The sequence below is a fragment of the Rana temporaria genome, chromosome 4 (assembly GCF_905171775.1).
Source record: "Rana temporaria chromosome 4, aRanTem1.1, whole genome shotgun sequence".
Taxonomy (NCBI): Eukaryota; Metazoa; Chordata; class Amphibia; order Anura; family Ranidae; genus Rana; species Rana temporaria.
The window spans coordinates 118,729,853-118,750,460 of NC_053492.1; the positions used below are offsets into that span (position 1 = coordinate 118,729,853).

General features: G+C 40.9%; 1 protein-coding gene across 10 annotated transcripts in view; it reads left to right on the forward strand.

Annotated features, from left to right (window-relative positions):
• The window catches only part of KIF1A (kinesin family member 1A), a 235,081-nt gene that overhangs the window by 97,498 nt on the left and 116,975 nt on the right, over positions 1 to 20,608 (forward strand). For all 10 annotated transcript variants that reach the window (XM_040348932.1, XM_040348935.1, XM_040348926.1 and 7 more), the window contains exons 3-7: positions 1,021 to 1,097; positions 4,219 to 4,398; positions 7,321 to 7,386; positions 9,708 to 9,886; positions 13,545 to 13,662. In XM_040348932.1, the coding sequence (XP_040204866.1) occupies positions 1,021 to 1,097; positions 4,219 to 4,398; positions 7,321 to 7,386; positions 9,708 to 9,886; positions 13,545 to 13,662 (620 nt within the window). The remainder of the gene's footprint in view (positions 1 to 1,020; positions 1,098 to 4,218; positions 4,399 to 7,320; positions 7,387 to 9,707; positions 9,887 to 13,544; positions 13,663 to 20,608) is intronic.

Below are 20,608 nucleotides of genomic sequence, written 5' to 3' on the forward strand. Positions count from 1 at the left end.
TGCGCAAGGAATGCAGGTTTCCTGAAGCGTGTTCTGGCGTGAACGGGCCCTCAGAGCGAGCACAGTGACCACCAGAAGGCATGTAGTGACAATGCAAGAGCACAACTGAGTGACTGCTGTCACTCCATAACAGTAAGTGACTGAAAAAGGACAATGGCAATGAAATTACAATAACATATTAAAGCTTATATGAGATTTTAGTGCTTGGATTTAGAGATCCTTTAACAAATGTTGGAACCTTGGACACATGCCAAGCACATCTATTGTTCAGAAAATATTGTTCAAGAATCTTACAGGTTGGAATGGTTATCTCAGCTTATAGAGTGGAAAACAGTTGGAAATACATCAAAAGGAAAAAGTTGGGGATGCAACAATATTTATAAAAAAAAAGCTTCAAGAAGAGTTGGAACCAAGCTTAACTTCTATAGTAAAGTAGAGATCGTACATATACATTCATCTGCTTGGTCTATTGATTATTTTACAGCGAAGTTTTCTCCACATGGATAAATTGGAGCATTTAACTCTTTTAAACATATATGATTGATATCCACTTGGGGTAAATGGTAAATAGTATCTTGTGGTCATGTGCTTCCAACTCTGGTAAACAAATGTCTAGCAAAACTTGGTTAAATGGCTAAGTCACGTGGTAAGTTTCTGGTCAGTGGTCTCCTAAAACTAGGGTGGCCATACATGGCCTAAAAAACTTTGTGTGATAGATTTTGTTCACTGTTTTTGATGATCACATATTTGAAATTATGTGTGACCAATGGCTACAATTTTCTGTAGCAACTAGAGGAAATGGTCATCCCCAGTACACCTCATCAGTTTGTTGGGTTCCAGGTTGTGGATGGTCCCATTGGTTTGGTGTTTCAATCAATGATTACATGTATGTCTTTAATTATCCACACTAATGTGTCCATATAAAAATCCCACAGGCCATCTGCAGAAAAATAATGATGAGATGATGAAAGATGTAGGTGATCTCAAATTAATTATGATTATCTTTGCTTTTGTCTTCAGCTATTGTCAACCCTAAGCAACCAAAGGAAACTCCCAAAAGTTTCAACTTTGACTATTCCTACTGGTCCCATACTTCAGTAAGTAGCACGCATCTCAGCACAAGTGGCAATAGCTCTTTATTTTTCTTTCAACCCCCATTATTTAATACACATATTATATTAATATTACACAATTAATAACAGCTGCACATTTGTAAGAGCTGGTAATGTAAACATAAAAGCAAACTCTATATAATTATCGTATATGTTATATGTAATATATGTTATAATTTACTGTAAAAGGGCTTGTTTACACTTGTGTTTGGGAGTGGTGGTGGTAAAAACACATGGTTGAATTGCCTTTTCACCCCCCCCCCCAAAAAAAAACAACCTGCAAGACAAAGGCATAATGAGCTAGTATGCATGGACTGGAGCCGGCACATTGCCCACACGGCTGTGTTTCCTGGAGTAACCTCCAGGTTTGCAGGCTCTGGTGCTGTCATTTGCTGGAGCCACGATTACATCATGCGCGTAGGTGCCGCTGGTCAAGGCACGGACCCTAGAAATGGCACAAGCGGGCCGTTCCTTCAGTGCGCATGTGGCGATGACGTCAGCGGCAGTGTATATAGTACATATCTCCTAAACGGTGCAAGTTTAGGAGATATTTTCAATACCTAAAGGTAAGTCTTATTATAGACTTACCTAGAGGTACAATTAAAGAGGAAGACTTTTCTTCCTCTTTAAAATCTGAAGCCAGCTCACTGGGGTGTTCACATGCTGCTGCAAAGTATCCCTCGTCGGGTTTGGCAAATAGGGCCCTGCCACAACCACAACCACCCAGCAGCTGCATGCAATGCATGCATTAGCAGCATTCATTGGGTTAATACTTGACTGCTTGTCAAATACCTCTGAAAAATGATCCAAAGCAATCTTGGCGCACATATAAATGTGGGCTTAGAACTTACTTTCTACACTGTACAGAGAGACTTTAAATACTGTATATCAGTTTGTCCTTTGTTATATCCTTTGCTTACTGGTTGCATCAAGTGTCTTCTCACAGCATGGTGTAGGAGGCCCTTTGCAGTCCAGTCAATGCAAAGTGGAATGTGCTTAACCACTTCCTTACTGGGCACTTAAACCCCTTCCTGACCAGAGGACTTTTTGCGATTCGGCACTGCGTCGCTTTAACTGACAATTGCGCGGTCGTGCGACGTGGCTCGAAAACAAAATTAACGTCCTTTTTTCCCCACAAATAGAGCTTTCTTTTGGTGGTATTTGATCACCTCTGCGGTTTTTATTTTTTGCGCATTAAACAAAAATAGAGCGACAATTTTGAAAAAAAAAAAATATTTTTACTTGTTGCTATAATAAATAGCTCAATTTTTTTTTTTTTACGTTTTTTTTTATCCTCAGTCTAGGCCGATACGTATTCTACATATTTTTAGTAAAAAAAAAAAAAATAAGCGACTGGTTTGCGCAAAAGTTATAGCGCCTACAAAATAAGGGACAGAATTATTATTATTATTTTTTTTTTTTTTACTAGAAATGGCGGCGAATATGCACTAATTACTGTATAAATTTTTTTTTTACTAGAAATGGCGGCGATCTGCGATTTTTATTGGGACTGCAACGTTATGGCGGACACATCGGACACTTTTGACACATTTTTGGCGCCATTCACATTTATACTGCAATCAGTGCTATAAATATGCACTAATTACTGTATAAAACATTTTTTTTACTAGAAATGGCGGCGATCTGCGATTTTTATTGGGACTGCGACGTTATGGCGGACACATCGGACACTTTTGACACATTTTTGGCGCCATTCACATTTATACTGCAATCAGTGCTATAAATATGCACTAATTACTGTATAAATGTGACTGGCAGGGAAGGGGTTAACACTAGGGGGTGAGGAAGGGGTTAAATGTGTATCCTAATTAGTGTTCTAACTGTGGGGGGGGGGGGGGTGCCGGGGGGGGGTGACCGATCTGTGTCCCTATGTACAAGAGACACAGATCCGTCTCCTCTCTCCCCTGACAGCACCGCTGTCTGCGAGAGCCGGGAATGAGAGATGATCTCATATGTAAACATATGAGATCATCTCTCATTGGCCGCACAGATCGCCTAGGAAACGGCCGCTCCGATTGGCCGTTCACGGCGATCTGTGACTGGCTGTGTCCAAGGGACACGGCCAGCACAGCAGTTCCCCGCTGCGCGCTCGGGAGCGCGCGCGGGGAACGCGAAAAGGGGCGGCCGTAAAAACACGGCCTCCCAGAGAAGTAGAGCCACCCGGCGGCCGTATATAGTCGTACGGCCGTCGGGAAGTGGTTAATAACGACAAAGAAAAGAGATTGTATCACAGGAGACTAGGGTTAGAACTGATGGTGGAAATTAAGTAGGCAATGTGATTTTGTGTTTAGGTCTCTATGGTATATGTGGTAAATATAGAGTTTTATTATAACAAATAAGATGCAGATATAATAAGGAGAAATATTTCATTTAATTAAAAGTAAATATTTCATTTCATTTTTATCTTTTTATTTTCATCTTTATTTTTTTTTACAATAGCGCCTAGTTAGGAAATTGAAGGATACAATTTATGTACAAATTCTACAGAGAAATGGAGCAAAATATGGCAGACATATGGCACCACAAAACCAATTAACTGCTTGCTTTGGGTGGTGACAAGCGCCATTTGACCTAAAGCCCAGTGTACATTACAATAGACCAGTAATTACTTATGGAACCAACAACAAACAGAACATTCCTTAAGCCCCATTCACTTAATTCTCAAATATTACAAATGTGATTAATGCATGCAAATTATAATAATGTAAAAATCCATTAATTTTGCTTAACCTACACTCACAATTAAGATACAAATTGGGGAAATTGAGCGTTAAGTGAAAGGTCCTTTTACACACTTCACTGGTGTGACCAAACACTAGTTTAGGGGGTTTGCCTGTAGTTACAAATCAATTGTAAAATTGATTGTATAACAATTGTATGGTCAGATTGTATTGTGTCACAAAATTAAGGTTAGTTGATGTCATTCTACAAAAGACAATGATCCTAACGATTTATAAAGTAGATTACAATTTTTACACTCACATGTATGTTAGGGTCCTTGAGGTAAAAAGAGGTTGAGATCTTTTTACTATGGAATAGTAATGTAGAATGTAGAATGTTGTCATATAGTTTTATCACTCTATAGGATGAAGACAGCCAGTTTGCTGGGCAGAGACAGGTATACCTTGATATCGGGGAGGAGATGTTGCTGCATGCTTTTGAGGGGTACAACGTCTGCATCTTTGCCTATGGACAGACAGGAGCTGGTAAATCCTACACTATGATGGGAAAACAGGAGCCAGATCAGCAAGGAATCATACCACAGGTAACACTGTCATTATTTTTCTTTGTCTTTATGTATGCTTGTTTGCTTGAAGAGATCTGATTCATAGCCAATTCCATCAATGCCGTAAAAGACCAGGTTCTGCATTATGGTGGGAAATCATGGCGCTACCTGCGCTAACCGACACCCTGCATTTGTCATTTTTGAATGAATTGATAGCAGGCAGCACTAACTGCATGTCTTAGATCTGAGAGGAGTATTATGGTGGGACTTATGCCGCGTACACACGATCGGTTTGTCTGATGAAAACGGTCTGATGGACCGTTTTCATCAGACTAACCGATCGTGTGGGGGCCCCATCGTTTTTTTAACCATCGGTTAAAAAACTAGGAACTTGTTTTAAAATTATCTGATGGTTAACTAACCGATAGAAAAAAAACGATCGTCTGTAGGCACGTCCATCGGTTAAAAATCCACGCATGCTCAGACTAAATTAGGGGACAGGAGCGCTCGTTTTGGTAAAACTAGCGTTTGTTATGGAGCTAGCACATTCATCACGCTGTAACAGACATAAAAGCGCAAATCGTCTTTTACTAACACAAAATTAGCTAAAGCAGTCCCAAGGGTGGCGCCATTGGATTTGAACTTCCCCTTTATAGTGCCGTCGTATGTGGTTTACGTGACCGCGTTCTGACACGATCGTTTTTTTAACCGATGGTGTGTAGGCACGACTGATCATTAGTCAGCTTCATCGGATAACTGATGAAAAAATCCATCAGTCCGTTTTCATCGGATGGACCGATCGTGTGTACAGGGCATTAGAAGAAGCATGCAAGCATACTTCTAACCCTAGATACATACAATACCCATAGGGGAAATTGTGTTTTTCGCAATTGGTTTTTCATAAAATTGGAAAATAGTTACTATGTCTATTTGTACATTTAAATTAAAATAACTTATATTTCCTACTTTTCAAAAGGTTTCCTTCTTTAAAAAAAAACACTCTCAAGGCCAAGGCTTTGAACCAATCCTAACAACTCGTACAAAGGGTACTAGTTCTGGGGCAGTGTACACCTCTAAAACATAATGCACAGCGATGTGCTTAAGATTGAACTAGCTAAATTTTTAGAAGCTGGGCAATGGTGGAATCCATCATTGGTTGGGAACTTGAGTTGTGACCTGGCAGGTTCTCTTTTATATATTTTTCTGTTATGGAAAATGCAAATGTATGAGATACATATTGCAACTACCCAGATGTTTCCTTAGCTTAGCTTTCTTATTAACAATAATAGCTGTTTTTGGCTGCCTTGGTGTCAGGATCTCCATATTACTTTTACCCATTGTGTACACATCAGCATTGTTAACATTAGGATGAAATGGTCAGTAAGATCGGCCATACACGGTTTAGCAGGAACCGGCCAAGATTCGTACTGTTAATGGGCTGGCTGAATGTACTAAGTTGATCGATTGATCAACTTGGGAACATTCTGCCTGCCGGATTCTCTTGCTATTATTGCTAGCGGCTGCTCTAGCTCCTATCGATAATTGCTGTCTTCTCCTTATGAAGACAGCTTCCCCGGCCCCCGCCGAGAGAAGACAATTGCTCGACAGGAGGGATTCCCCTGCCAGCACTGTCTGTGTTGATGGAGTAATCGTGCAAGTTTTATGGAAAGAAATTTGCACCGTGTATGGCTGGCCTAAGTTTGAATTCCAGATCTAAGGAGGTAGTTATCTAGCTATGGGCTGAATAGACATGTGCTGCAGTTCGACTTAAAGGGGAATTTGGGTGCATTGTTGATATAGTTTCTAAGGTTTTCTGTATGGAGAGAAACACCCAAGCGTGTTAATTTACCAAATCTACAGAGTATTTTAACTCTTAAAAATGTATAGAATGATGCTGTGTTCTATTTAATCATCCAATCAATAGCAACAATCCACTTTAGTTTTCACACACACACACACACACACACACACATATATACAGTATATATATATATATATATATATATATATATATATATATATATATATATATATATATATACAAATATGGAGCATTTTACAGTATTTTTCACTGGCAATATCACTCCATAGGAAGCAATCAGTAATAATATACCATTCCTAGTTATTCTATCCAGGGATGAACACAACTACTGTATTTATTGGCGTATAACACTCACCTTTTCACCCTGAAAATAGAGGGTAAACTGTGCCTGTGTGTTATACGCAGGGGGCTGTGGAAAGTTTTTTTCCCTGAAACTTCCCTCCTAAAGTTAGGGTGCGTGTTATACGCCCATAAATACGGTAGTTACAGTCACCACTAGATAGAACAGACAAAGGTCCACATGGAATATCATTTGGTATAAAAACAGCCTAACAAAAAAGAGCAGTAATATAAATTTGAGTTGACACAATTATATATATCTATAAATAGATATATTCCCATGTAAATGCTGGTAACATATTTTTGTTTGTACATATTTCAGTTAACTCATTTATTGATAGTATAAGGTAATGTAAGGTGACCAGAACTCTTCTTAATATGATCCACATGTGTCATTGTCTGGAAGGTGTCTTGTCTGGTCATTGTATTCAGTCACACTCACATTATTGTCTTCATGATTATTAACCTGTCGTTGGATCCTGAATAAAAATAATAAGACATACACATAGGTATAAAGAGTTTCTGCTAGAGTTCACTGTTTCAGGGGGATTACCTTGCTGCTTTTTAATCTGGTTAACCCCTGAATATCTGAATTATTCATTGACTCCTCGCTGTGTGTGAATTATTCAAGATATACTCTGTGTCTGTAAATTATTAATTATACCTACACTGTCTGTAAAGTGTTAACCACTTGGTGCCCGTGACTTTTAGACTTGGTGACCAAGACATTTGTTTTAAGCTACTGATGTAAAATGTTTCAGCTGTCATGTGAAATGAAATACTTCTCATCTTTATTACAGCTCTGTGAAGACCTCTTCTCCCGTATCAATGACACATCGAATGACAATATGTCTTATTCTGTGGAGGTAGGCCAATTGTAGTGACCATATTTCCTGTAAAACTGAGGTCCTTAGAATTGGTCAGCGATAGTGAACTGGTCAGAAGTACCGATGGAGAAGTGAACCACACAAGCTAAGAAAAATTGTATCAGTGGTTATTTTGGTACCAAAAATACAGATATGGTTAAAGTGGAACTTCACCTAAAAATGGAAGTTTCACTTTTCCTCCACCCTCCTCCTCCTCTACCAAATTTGGAGGGTACCTAGTTTTGACAGGTAGCTGCCCCCACTTTCATGTGGCTCACCTAGGCAAACTGAGCAGAAGTTTGGATACCTACCTGCAACCTCCTGGGGAACGTCACATGTCCCAGGAGGCTGCGGTTCTATTCAGAAAGAGTAGCACACCTTGCACATGTGCAGTGGTGAGACAGCTTCCCACACTCAAGATGGTGGTGTCGGTGCCAGTATTTGTAGCTGATGACTTTTATTTTATTTTTTCCAGACCGAACATTTTCTTTAAAGTGGATGTAAACCCACTCTCATCCTTTCTAAACTACTGCCATAGTGCTGATCTATAAGGATATAGATGCCTCCTGCATGTATCCTTACTTGTAAGGATTGTGGTAATACTGCGTTGTCAAATGGACAAATAAAAAAAAAAAAAAAAAATGATGCAACTTTAAATGTGAGACACACACAAAATGGACAATTGTAGAAAAACAAGCTGCGCAAATAACGTGATAAATCAAACAAAAAACCAACAAGCATATATATTGCAAAACTTTGTACTGTTGATGTGTTGAAATCACTAAAACAAATAGGTATCCCTATTTGTATCACATATTGATAAGTCCCAGTGAAAAGAGGTGAGCAAATCAATGTCCTATTTTCAAAGTAAGGGACGCATCATATGGTGGTTTAGTAGCTGGAAATGTACTGCTCTCCTACAGGTAAAATGGTGACATCAAACCAAAGGGAACCACAGAACAGTGATGAGATTGAAAGGAAATCCTCCACCCTCCAAATAAACTGCCTCTTATCGAAAGGGACGATCCCAACCAGAGATCTTCTGTTGGCGTGTGGCTTTCTAACCCAGCCTAGAGGTCTATGTAGCAGGATATCGTTAACCCAGTATCCAATGGATCTCCCACCGCTTACAGATGGTCAGGTGTGAATGCAGCCAGGTGAGGAAGGAAAGAAGGCTGACATAGCGTAATCCAGTAAAACATTTTAATGTATAAAATAAATAAAATCGCAGGGTGAAGCGGGCTGTGTTAGCCGGCCGGCTTCAAACTTTGACATGCGATTTTTTATTTTCTTATTGTAAGTGCGATTTTATTTATTTTATACATTAAAATGTTTTACTGGATTACGCTATGTCAGCCTTATTTCCATCCTCACCTGGCTGCATTCACACCTGACCATCTGTGAGCGGTGGGAGATCCATTGGATACTGGGTTAACGATATCCTGCTACATAGACCTCTAGGCTGGGTAAGAAAGCCACACGCCAACAGAAAATCTCTGATTGGGATCGGCAGTTTTTTTGGAAGGTGGAGGATTTCCTTTCTATCTCATCACTGTTCTGTGGTTCCCTTTGGTTTGATGTCACCATTTTACCTGTAGGAGAGCAGTACATTTCCAGCTACTAAACCACCATCTGACGCGTCCTTTCCTTTGAAAATAGGACATTGATTTGCTCACCTCTTTTCACTGGGACTCATCAATATGTGATACAAATAGGGATACCTCAGCAAGTCCGTTTTATTTCACTGAACAATAAAAGAGGATTTCTCAGAGCTGGATTAACTCTGTGTGGCAAGGCTGGGCACAGATGATAGGAAATCTTATACTGTACATTGTGACATCAAAAAATAAAATAAACATTTTCGGGTTTACATCCACTTTAAGCAGTGCAGAGCAATTGTATCTTTAGATAACCTCTGTTTGATGTTGAGCTCACAACCAAACATTTTTTTATTTGTGGTCCAAGATTTTTGTTGTTGTCTGTGCCCCCACTGGGTAGATTACTATTCATTTCCTATCCCATTGACACCAGAACAATAAATGAGGTTAATAATTATCATAGGAGAGAAAAATGTAGACAGGAAAATGCTAACAGAGGTTTTAAGTCTGGGCTTCATACCTTAAAAGGATTTATGTTGTCGGGGTGGTTATTTAAAGTTATGTTTTTATGTTAAGAGAGAAGTGAACAGTGGATCAGTCATGACAAAAGGGTGCATTTTGCCAACCCCAAATCTCACATCTTTTTTACAGACTGCATAGCATGCTAGTCTTTTGACCTTCCCAAACATGTATGTATAATTATGTGTTATTCTGTGTCTTTAGGTAAGTTATATGGAGATATACTGTGAGCGGGTCAGAGACCTTCTTAATCCAAAGAATAAAGGGAACCTTCGTGTCCGTGAACACCCCCTACTGGGACCATATGTTGAGGATTTGTCAAAGCTAGCTGTAACTGCATATAGTGACATCCAAGACCTGATGGATTCCGGTAACAAAGCCAGGTATGTTCATTACTATTATCATTAGGTAGTTTGCTTTAAAAGACTATTATAATTTTAAATACACTATACTGTCAAAAGTATTAGGATGCTTGCCTTTACACGCATATGAACGTCAATGACCTCCCAGTCTTAATCCGTAAGGTTCAATATTGAGTTGGCCCACCCTTTGCAGCTATAACTCCTCTGGGAAGGCTGTCCACAAGGTTTAGGAGCGTGTCTATGAGAATGTTTGACCCTTCTTCCAGAAGCACATTTGTGAGGTCAGGCACCGATGTTGGACAAGAAGGCCTGGCTCACAGTCTCTGCTATAATTTATCCCAAAGGTGTTCTATCAGTTTGGGTTGCAGCCCAATCAAATTCCTCCACTCCAAACTCACTCATCCATGTCATTATGGACCTTGATTTGTACACTGGTCCAAATCATTTGGTGGAGGGGTTGGTCTTGGCCCCTTAGTTCGAGTGAAGGGAACTCTAAAGGTGTCAGCATACCAAGACATTTTGGACAACTTCATGCTCCCAACTTTGTGAGAACAGTTTGGGGATGGCCCCTTCCAACATGACTGCTCACCAGTGCAAAAAGCAAGGCTCCTCCTACGGCCTCCTTTCTTAAGCCCTGTACACACGGTCGGTCCATCCAATGAGAACGGACCGATGGACCGTTTTCATCAGTTAACCGATGAAGCTGACTGATGGTCCGTTACGTCTACACACCATTGGTTAAAAAAAACGATCGTGTCAGAACGCTATGACGTAAAACACAAAGACGTGCTGAAAAAAACGAAGTTCAATGCTTCCAAACATGCTTCGACTTGATTCGGAGCATGCGTGGATTTTTAACTGTTGGTTGTGCCTACTAACGATCGTTTTTTTTCCCATCGGTTAGGAATCCATCGGTCAAATTTAAAACAAGTTGGCTTTTGTTTTAACCGATGGTTAAATAACTGATGGCGCCCACACACGATCGGTTTGGACCGATGAAAACGGTCCATCAGACCATTCTCATCGGTTTAACCGATCGTGTGTACGCGGCCTTAAAGCCAATAGACTGTACTATCCACTGATAAGTCTTTCCTATAAAGGTCAGAATTAAGCAAGGGCCAGCAGCATTAAAAGTTGTAAACTGCAAGTGCTTGGATACAAATTTTAATAAATAGTTTACTGGGTAATGTTTATTTTATAGTGCTTGGTTTGTTAAGCTTGAAATACTACTTTAATAAAGCCCAGATGAGTATTCTAAAAACTGTATGTAATTACTACATGATATTAGTGATAGCATTCAGCATATTACCTTTTTTGCACACATCACTTTTCATATATATATGTCCATTACGAACGCAACTTTTACCGAAGGTACGCTCCCGTCTCATACTTTATTCTGAGCATGCGCGGGTTTCTAAGCATTCACACGAACGTCGTAAAACAGCCCGACGAGAACCACGATAATAAAATTGAGACGCCCGGCGAGAAAAAAGGGAGCATGTTCTCTTTTTTTCTCCTCGAGATCCACGGCAGTTTTCTCAACGAAAAACATACACACAACCGTTTTTCTCAGCAAAAAAGTTGTGCCAGCAGGAAAACAGTAGTGTGTACGAGGCATAAGGCTCCATGCACACAGAAGCTAAAAATAGCTATAAAAAAACGCCAGTAGCTTTGCAGGGAGCCTTTCAATGTTTTTTTAGTGTTTTTGCAATAGCGTTTATTAGCGTTTTCAGTGTAGCGTTTTTTACCTTTTCTTTTTTTTTCAATGGATAAAAAAACGCAAAAAACGCTGGCACCTGCGTTTTTGAGCGTTTTTGAGCGTTTTCCGGCATTTTGCCCCCCACTTTGAACGCAAATTTCGGGCATTCGGAAAAAAAAGACAATAAACTCCAAAGCTCATTAACACAAAAAACGCCCATGTGTGTATGGGCACATAAGCTAACATAGAGTTCAGTTTATGGGCTTTTTAAAAAAAGCCCAAAACGCCAATAAACTGCAGTTTATCAGCTTCAGTGTGCATGGAGCCTTATTGGATGGTGGAATGGCAGGTGTTAGGCTTAGCTGTATAAAATAAAACTGTATAGGGTTATTATTGCACATACTAATACAATAATGACCTCAGTATGAAGTTTCTGTAAAGCAGACAATGAATGTTCTGATAGCAGCTTATCAGAGATAATAACAGAACATTCTCAGTACCTTGCAAGCAGTGAAAACAAAATAGTTCTGCAGAGTTTCTGTGACCTGGCAAAGATCTTGTTGCAGGCATTCTTTTCTTATACAATGTGCCTATTTAATCAGTGCAACTGCTCCTGGGCCTGTGGAGGAAAGGCCCCACCATGGATGCAGCTTCCCTCTGTGTACCTACATTTTATTCTCTTCCCTTTTCTACTATGATCTCTAGTAGACTTACTCATATCTATGATAAATCAACAGCTTAAAAGCACGAGTATATCTTGCATTTGTAAAATGTATTTACATCTTATATAACCCTTGACTTCTATGAACAGATGAATTACATACATTAATGGAATAGAAAGAACCTAAAGCTTTTACATTTACAGCCATAATCAAATGTCAATTCACAAAATGGAACCAAAAGTGTACACTCTATACTCACACTAAAGGGCAATGAAGAGTTGACCACATTTTTTAATGCATTGGTATATTCAAGAAATATCAAATAAAAATTGGCACCTGGAACATATGTTCCTATTATACTTTCTTTTTAAACTTGTTTTTATTGAGTATATGCAGACAAGTGTGCATTCAAAAAGAAGCATTCTGAAAATAGGAAAATATATCCAAAGTGTCTTATCTTGTCCTCTACATCTCGGTGCCCAAGAAGATCCGGCGTGGTGGTTGGGCCTTCTCCCACCAGGGTGCCGTATTATGGAATAGCCTCTCTGTCAAGCTCCAGGAGGCCCCTACTTCCGCGGGTTACTGAAGACTTGGCTTTTCACGCAAGTCTTTCCTGCGTAGCCTCTCTCTTCCACCCTTTCTGCTGCTCTGTGCTGTCTTTGGTTCCTGGGTCCTCTTTTCCCAGGAACTCTGCTATGCATGTCGGGACCCTTCGGGGTAAGACCACGCTATATTAAGATACCTCTCAACTCAACTCAAATAATCAAAGTACTGTATGAATAATGTTACATCAAACAACTGTAGACAAGAAGCATTGACAACAAATGTGAACGTATCCAAACTTTTTTGAAAAAAACAAACAAAAAACAAATAGCATATTGTCAATTAGTGCAAACCGAGCTGCAATTTACACAATGTTTCAGCCATTGTTGTGCTCACCGTTATTGTAATTGTGAAGGGTTTGTGCCTAAGAAAAAAAAAGTTGCTACAATATTAAATACGGCCAGCACGACTATACTAAAAAAAGCTAATTATGGGGCTATGCTAAGGAATCCGCTATCAAGGATTCACGTTCTACTTAGATACAACTGTTTGCTTTCAATAAACAGACTTTAAAAAAGATGTCTCCTGAAATTCTCAAGTGTTAATCATTAATCATTATTCATGTGAATTTTCTTTCTTGAATTATTTATTTTGTCTTTTTAATGGTTTTGATCTCTCTTCAAAAACATTTATGTATTGAATGTAACATGTTTGTGAGTCCAAAGCTTTAGTTTGTTGCGTCTGTTTACTAAAGCATTTTCTTCCTCACAAACAGAACTGTAGCTGCCACAAACATGAATGAGACAAGCAGTCGCTCCCATGCTGTGTTTAACATCATCTTCACCCAGCGCAGGAACGATGCTGACAATGGTACTGAGAATGGTACAGAGAAGGTAAGAACTGTAAATGTGAATTGTCAGGCTGATTTACTAAAGGAGTTGTTTCATGTTAACATGTGGACCCCCCCCCCGGGACCAGACTGTTTCCCAAGGGCCACATTTGTGCATCCCTCAGATTCCAGCAGTCTATAGAAGTAGTGGGGGCATTTATAAAGGGGTAACAACATTGATTGACATACAATTGGAGAAAAGAACAAAGGGAAAGAAGCGCCAGCTAAGTGTAGTATCCCAGTTAAAATTTTAATAACAATGGATAAAAAACATTCAGAAGAGGTATAAGATAAAAGCGTCCATCTGGTGCGGAGTATGTAGGTGTAGCTTCCTCCTTGATCTGACCTTAAGGACCACTGTGAGGTGTTCCAGCTGCTGGTAGAGGAAGATGGCCCGATCGGGAGCCTGGAGAAGCCCCGGGAAGCCAAGCTAACCAGCGTGGAACGCACACCGGAAGTGACGTCACCAGAAGGATAGAGGACCAGATTAGAAGACAAGGCTATGAGCTCGGAGCATCCAGCTTCTTCTAGAAGCCTCTTGTCACCCTTGTCAAACATGTCATCCAACTTGTATATAGACATCCACCCGATTCACAGTTATGCTTTCTAGGAATTATGGGCCAGATTCACAGCAGAGATACGACGGAGTATCTCAGATACTCCGTCGTATCTCTCAGGCCTCGTACACACGGCCGAGGAACTCAACGTGCCAAACACATCGAGTTCCTCGGCCAGTTCAGCACTGAAACCGCCGAGGAGCTCGGCGGGGCGAGAACTCCCATAGAACAACGAGGAAATAGAGAACATGTTCTCTATTTCCTCGCCGAGCTACTCGTCGGCTTCCTCGGCCGAAAGTGTACACACGGCCGGGTTTCTCGGCAGAATTCAGCCAGAAACTCGGTCGGAAGCTGAATTCTGCCGAGGAAACTGGTCGTGTGTACGGGGCCTCAGAGTATCTATGCGACTGATTCATAGAATCAGTTACACATAGATAGCCCTTAGATCCGACAGGTGTAATTGTTTTACACTGTCGGATCTTAGAATGCAATACCGCGGCCGCCGCTGGGTGGAGTTCGCATCGTATTCCAGGGTTGGGTATGCAAATGAGGTTTAACGGCGATCCACGACCGTTTTTCGCGTTCGGTACGTCGTCGCTAGTCTAGTTTCCCGTTGCAATTTTAGTCGTCGTTTTACCTGCCCTAACTTTACACAGCCCACGTATGTGCTGTATAAAGTATGGCCGTCGTTCCCGCGTCGAAATTAAAAAAAAAAATAATTCTTGCGTAAGACGTCCGGGAATACGAAAGTATGCTACGCACGTCGCCGTTCGAAAAAATTACGTCACTTTGCGAAAAGCACGGCGGGAATTTCAAAACGGAGCATGCGCAGTAGGTCCGGCGCGGGAGCGCGCCTAATTTAAATGGCACACGCCCCTTTGAATTACGCGGGCTTTCGCCGGTGTAAGTTTTCATGCAAGTGCTTGGTGAATCAGGCACTTGCGATGAAAACTTGCGGCAGTGTAACTTATCTACGATATGTTACGCCGCCGCAGTTCTATGTGAATCTGGCCCCCAGTGTATATTGCACATTATAGGCTTATGTAAAATAAAAAATGTCTATTGTTATATAGGTTTATAAAAGTTTTTTGCAAAAGGGTAAGCAAAGAAGAAATAATTAAGCAAAAGGGTAAGCAAAGAAGAAATAATTACAATGAGGCATAAACAATATTTGTTAAAGAACACTTCTCCTGAACCCTGAACTAGGCTACCCTAACAAGGAGGGATATGTGTGTATCACAATAACAGTTTAGCAGTCAGTGATATGCAACCCTACTTCTTCTGCTGGCCAGCTGTTTGGGGCCCAACTGTTATGGTGGAGTGCTCAAGGTAGTGTCCCTTTAAGAACTTATGCAGGCACGGCCACTGCAGACAGCTCTGTCCCTCTTTTATTAGGGTGTCCAGAGGCATATCACCACTCATTGTCAGCAGTGGGGTCTCCTTCTGCTCACTGCCAAAGTGAACTCTAGTCGGTGTCTTCAGTCTCCTTTTAATCAGGCAGCATCCAGGGTGTCCTCTCGCAACCTCAGTTTCTCTGCTAATCTTTCTTCTTTTCTCTCCTCATCCCCGGGAACATTGCAACACTCCTCCTCCTCTCCACCACAGTGTTGCTGGGAGTTGAAGTCTCTGCCTTTGAGAAGCTAAACCAGTTTAATCTATAAAAAACACACCTCCCACAATCCTCCACCAATCTCTCTAGATTCTCTAGCAGTCCAAATCCTCAGTTTGCCCCCTAGTGGAAGGAGGAAGACTTAACACTGTTAGCTCTATGTTTTAAAATAGCACAAAACACAGAATCCTTTTCCTACAAGATAATATCTCAAAGGTGACTTTCCAAGACCATATCACAATTGTAGTATGGCTATCCAGTGTTTTGGCGGAGGTCTTAAAGGCAGACTCCACTAAACCATATTGTCATCTGGGCTGGAAATAAAGTGCATATATATCACCGTTAATTGTTCACGTGGCTCTGATTTTCTCTGTTACCCAGCATTTTCTCGTTTTCTTCCCTGAAATTGTTGAAGTGTAACTCCACTTTTGTTAAGAAAAAAAAACATTCACCTCTGGGTGATCTATGTACAATGCAAGGATAGCAATACACTTTTTTTGCAGATTCCTACCTTTTGTTATTCTGAAGAAATCCATGTGTGTTCCTCTGTGCCTCTGTTCTGAGTGAGTCTAATGATAGTGTTTTATAATTAACTGTCAGGTGTGGAGCTCCAGGGCACTAATGAGGAAATCTGGGCCTGCACCCCTTTAGATGGGTTCCTATTGAAAGTATCTCTCAAAAAATGAAATTTTTGTTGCAAGGGATGCCTGAAATCTGATTTGTATCTTAGGCCTCGTACACACGTCCGAGAAACTCGACGGGCAAAACACATTGTTTTGCTCGTCGAGTTCCTTGTGAAGCCGCCGAGGATCTCGGCGAGCCGAAATTTCCCATTGAACAACGAGGAAATAGAGAACATGTTCTCTATTTGGAATGAAATAAGAAATAGAGGAACACCAACCATAGGATGGACTATGGGTGTCCTAAGGTATTGCGGTGCCACGTCCTAACATAAGTGGAAGTTTTTAATTTTGAAGGAATAATGGACTTTATAGGCACCAATGGTCAGCATAGAATGTAAAAGAAGTTTTTTATTGATACAAGCCCAGAAAACTGGGTAATTGAATCAACAATTACAATATGGAAAAACGATATTAAAAAACATATAATTGACTATATTAAAAACATTAGTGAGCATAGAATATCTCTGAAATGCTAATAACCCATAGGGGTTGTACAAAAACCACAGATAGTCCACACGGGACAACAACAACAGTTGGTGAACAAACGTAGGCTTCAATTTGTGTATTTTTATACATAGGCTCTACATGTTTCGCATGTTACTGCTTCTTCGGGAGCTTAAAAAGAATACTTTCTGGAAGGAAAAAACATAGACTATTATTGGTTTCAGATTTTAAATTAACATTATATATTTTGTGAATCAGAGTAAATAGTGTTTCTTGTGCAAAAAAGCACCATAAACAATGACTCAGATTGCCAAGAACCGCCAAACCACCGGTGCAAAAAAGGGGGATCACAGTGAGGGAAGTGTAGGGACATGCCACATACCCATATAGTTAATCAGAGGTGTTGAGAAGTAACACCGTCCTCGCCAAAATAGAAAAAATGGCGAGTAATGACGGATATGCCTAGATAGTGCGGCAAGAAAGAAAAAAGAGTATATATATATGTATATATATCTCAAATTGTCGGTGGTAATAGAGTCAGGGAAAGGTGATAGCGAAGCTCCACACATCACCAGTAAGAGAGTGAGGGTGAACCATTTTGTGTATATAGAGAAACGAGATTATATAATAGTAAGAGAAGTAAAAAAGTATAATAAACCTACCATCAGCAATGATAGGTGAGAAATGAATGTATATATGTGAAAAAAATTCCAACGATAATTCTGGATCAATGTGGTAATAATTTCCAGATAATAGGATGGATAAAGGTGTAGTTTTTCGGACAAAGTTTGAACTGGAGTAGGGTCTGATAAAATAAGAAATAAATAGTGCTAATAAGAAAATAGGGCTTACGCAACGCATAAATGCATATAGCAACCCAAATCAAAAAATACAAATATACATACCCAAAGTACAGGGTACAGTCAGTATAGGGCTGGTTCAAAGGTTAGGAAGCAGTACAAGATAATGTATATACACTGCACATTTTTGAATAAAATAGGCAAATACCCATAAGGGTTAAATCCCAAAAATTGTAAGAACCGGACCAGACCATTAGAACAGAGCTGTAGTGGTATGAGATGGTATCTGTATGAAAAGGGATGAATAAACAAAAGACAGTCTAAATGAGGGCTGTTATAAGCATAGCCAATAATGCCAGTCACCGCTACCAAAAGAAAAAGAAAAAGAAAAAGACCCATGAAGGAGTGCTTACCATGTCCAGGTACATCTGGTGTCTCACACGCCACTGTCTATGGGAGCAATCGTGTAGCTTCCTGGAGATCCTGCTCCGTTATAAACGTGCATGCCTCCAATCACGTGAGCGGATGGGACTTCCGCGTCACGTGTTCCGACCAGAGGTCACGAGGGCCAATCCCCTGTCAACGCAAGCTCCATGGGCGTCAGATGACGCCTGCCAGAGCCAACGCAGGTGACCGGGCCGGTCCTCGTGGAAGGGGAGGAGTATAAGAACACGCTCCGCCAATGGGTTTAGGCGGGGCGTGTCGGACTGGCACTGCAAGTATTCGATGGCATAGCCATCAACACAATACAGGTCAGGCCGAGGATCTCTCATCCATCCCCTAACAGACCGCAGCATAGTATACGCTGCGGTTGTCTGGCCGTACACAACCCCCCCATGAAACCCAAAAACAAATGCACCAGTCCTAGCAGCTATGGCAAACTGAGTCATGGGTAAAAGAAACTTAGAGTAATGATTCCTAAAAGAGGAAGACAATAAACAGAATTAAATTGTACATAGTAACACGCCACAAGCCAGTACATGGTGAGAGTGGCCATGAATTATTGCTGCCAAGTGAGGCAGGACATGCATAGAGTAATACAAGCATATTCAATATTTTTATACATAATTATGTCTAGACATTTAAAATATATCTGCAGGAAAATGGATAGTCATTGGAACATAAAAAAGAGAACAAAACTACAGTAGCAGAAAAACAATAGGGGGGAAAAAAGTACATCTAGTGGAGTATAATGTATATCAAAAAATATACACAATACACTGCGGGGGGAGGGGAGCAGAGCCATACTGCAAAATCTACTGGGGGAGGGGAACCTGGGAGGAAACAATGTCAGCCACAAAGGTACCACCGTGACCAACTATAAGAATGATTTGTATGTTTGAAGCTCATTGATACCTGGGGGTTGGGTGGCATTCAATCTTTCAATCCACTTGGTTTCACTTTGTAGGATCTTTTTATCCCAATCGCCTCCTCTTGGGTCTCGTGTGATCACAGCCAGAACCAAGAAAGAGGCGGGGGATGTGTCAAAGCGGTGGTAGAGGTCCAAGTGCCGACTGACAGGTGTTAGAATTTTTCCGCTAGCGGAATAATATACATGATCTCTTATTCGTTGACGCAAGGGTCGGATAGTTTTCCCGACATAATACACGCCACACAGACACGACATAAGATACACTACACCCATGGTATTACAGTCGGCCTTGAACTTAGGTGAAAATCTTTCACCATTTGGTAGAGTAAATTCTCTGCCTATCATCACATATTTACAAAAGGCACAGTGTCCACACCTCGACATACCCCTGTCCATTGATGGTTCTTGTTTATTGGGGGCATAATGGCTGCATGTAAGTTGATCTCTAAGCGATGTGGATCGTCTAAATATTATTTCTGGACGTTCACCCACATACTTGCTGAGGATAGAATCCTCGCGTAGGATGTGCCAGTGTTTGGTGAGTGCCTCTCTTAGTTGGGCCTGTTGGTCGGAGTATTTAGTAATAAACTTGACAGAAATAAAAGGGTCCTGTATAGTTCGAGCTTTATGCAAAAGGGTGTTTCTAGGTTGTTGAATTGTTTTGTTGAAGGCCTTACGTAAAAGCGTTTTTGAGTACCCCCGTGCCAAAAGGCGGTCCCTGAGTTGGTTGGCGTGGTATTTAAAGTCTGCATCATGTGTGCAGTTTCGTCTCAGCCTGAGGTATTGTGCATATGGTATACTTCTTTTAAGTGGGATTGCATGTGCACTATCTGAGTGTAAAATCGTATTGCCCGCAGTTTCCTTACGATATAAGGTAGATGCAAGACAATTGTCGCTGTCAATAAAGACCTCCACATCTAAAAAGGATATTTTGCGGGGATGACTGTTCACCGTAAACTTCAGGTTATAGTTATTGGAATTAAGACCATCAACGAAGTCTGTCAGGGATGCAAGATCACCTGTCCAAACCAGAAAGACATCGTCGATGTATCTAAGCCATACTGCCGTCTGATTGGTAAAGATAGATAGCTGTTCATCTGAAAAAATGTCTCGTTCCCACCCCCCCAGGTACAGGTTGGCGTAGGCCGGTGCGCAACAAGTGCCCATGGCCACGCCCTGTACCTGGAGGTAGTGGGAACCATTGAAAGTAAACCAATTGTGAGTCAAAATAAATAGAAGTAATTTCAAGATGAACTCATTGAATGGCCAGGAATGGTGGTCTTGTTCCATGAGGAACGTGCGTGCCATCCCGACGCCCTGCTCGTGAGGGATGCTGGAGTAAAGGGCCTCCACATCCAAAGTCACGAGGAGGGCGTCGGGAGGGACAAGCACGCCCTCGATTTGTTTAAGGAAATCTAGTGTGTCTTTGACAAAAGACGGTAGGCTGATGACATGGGGTGTTAAGAAGAAGTCAATGAACCTGCT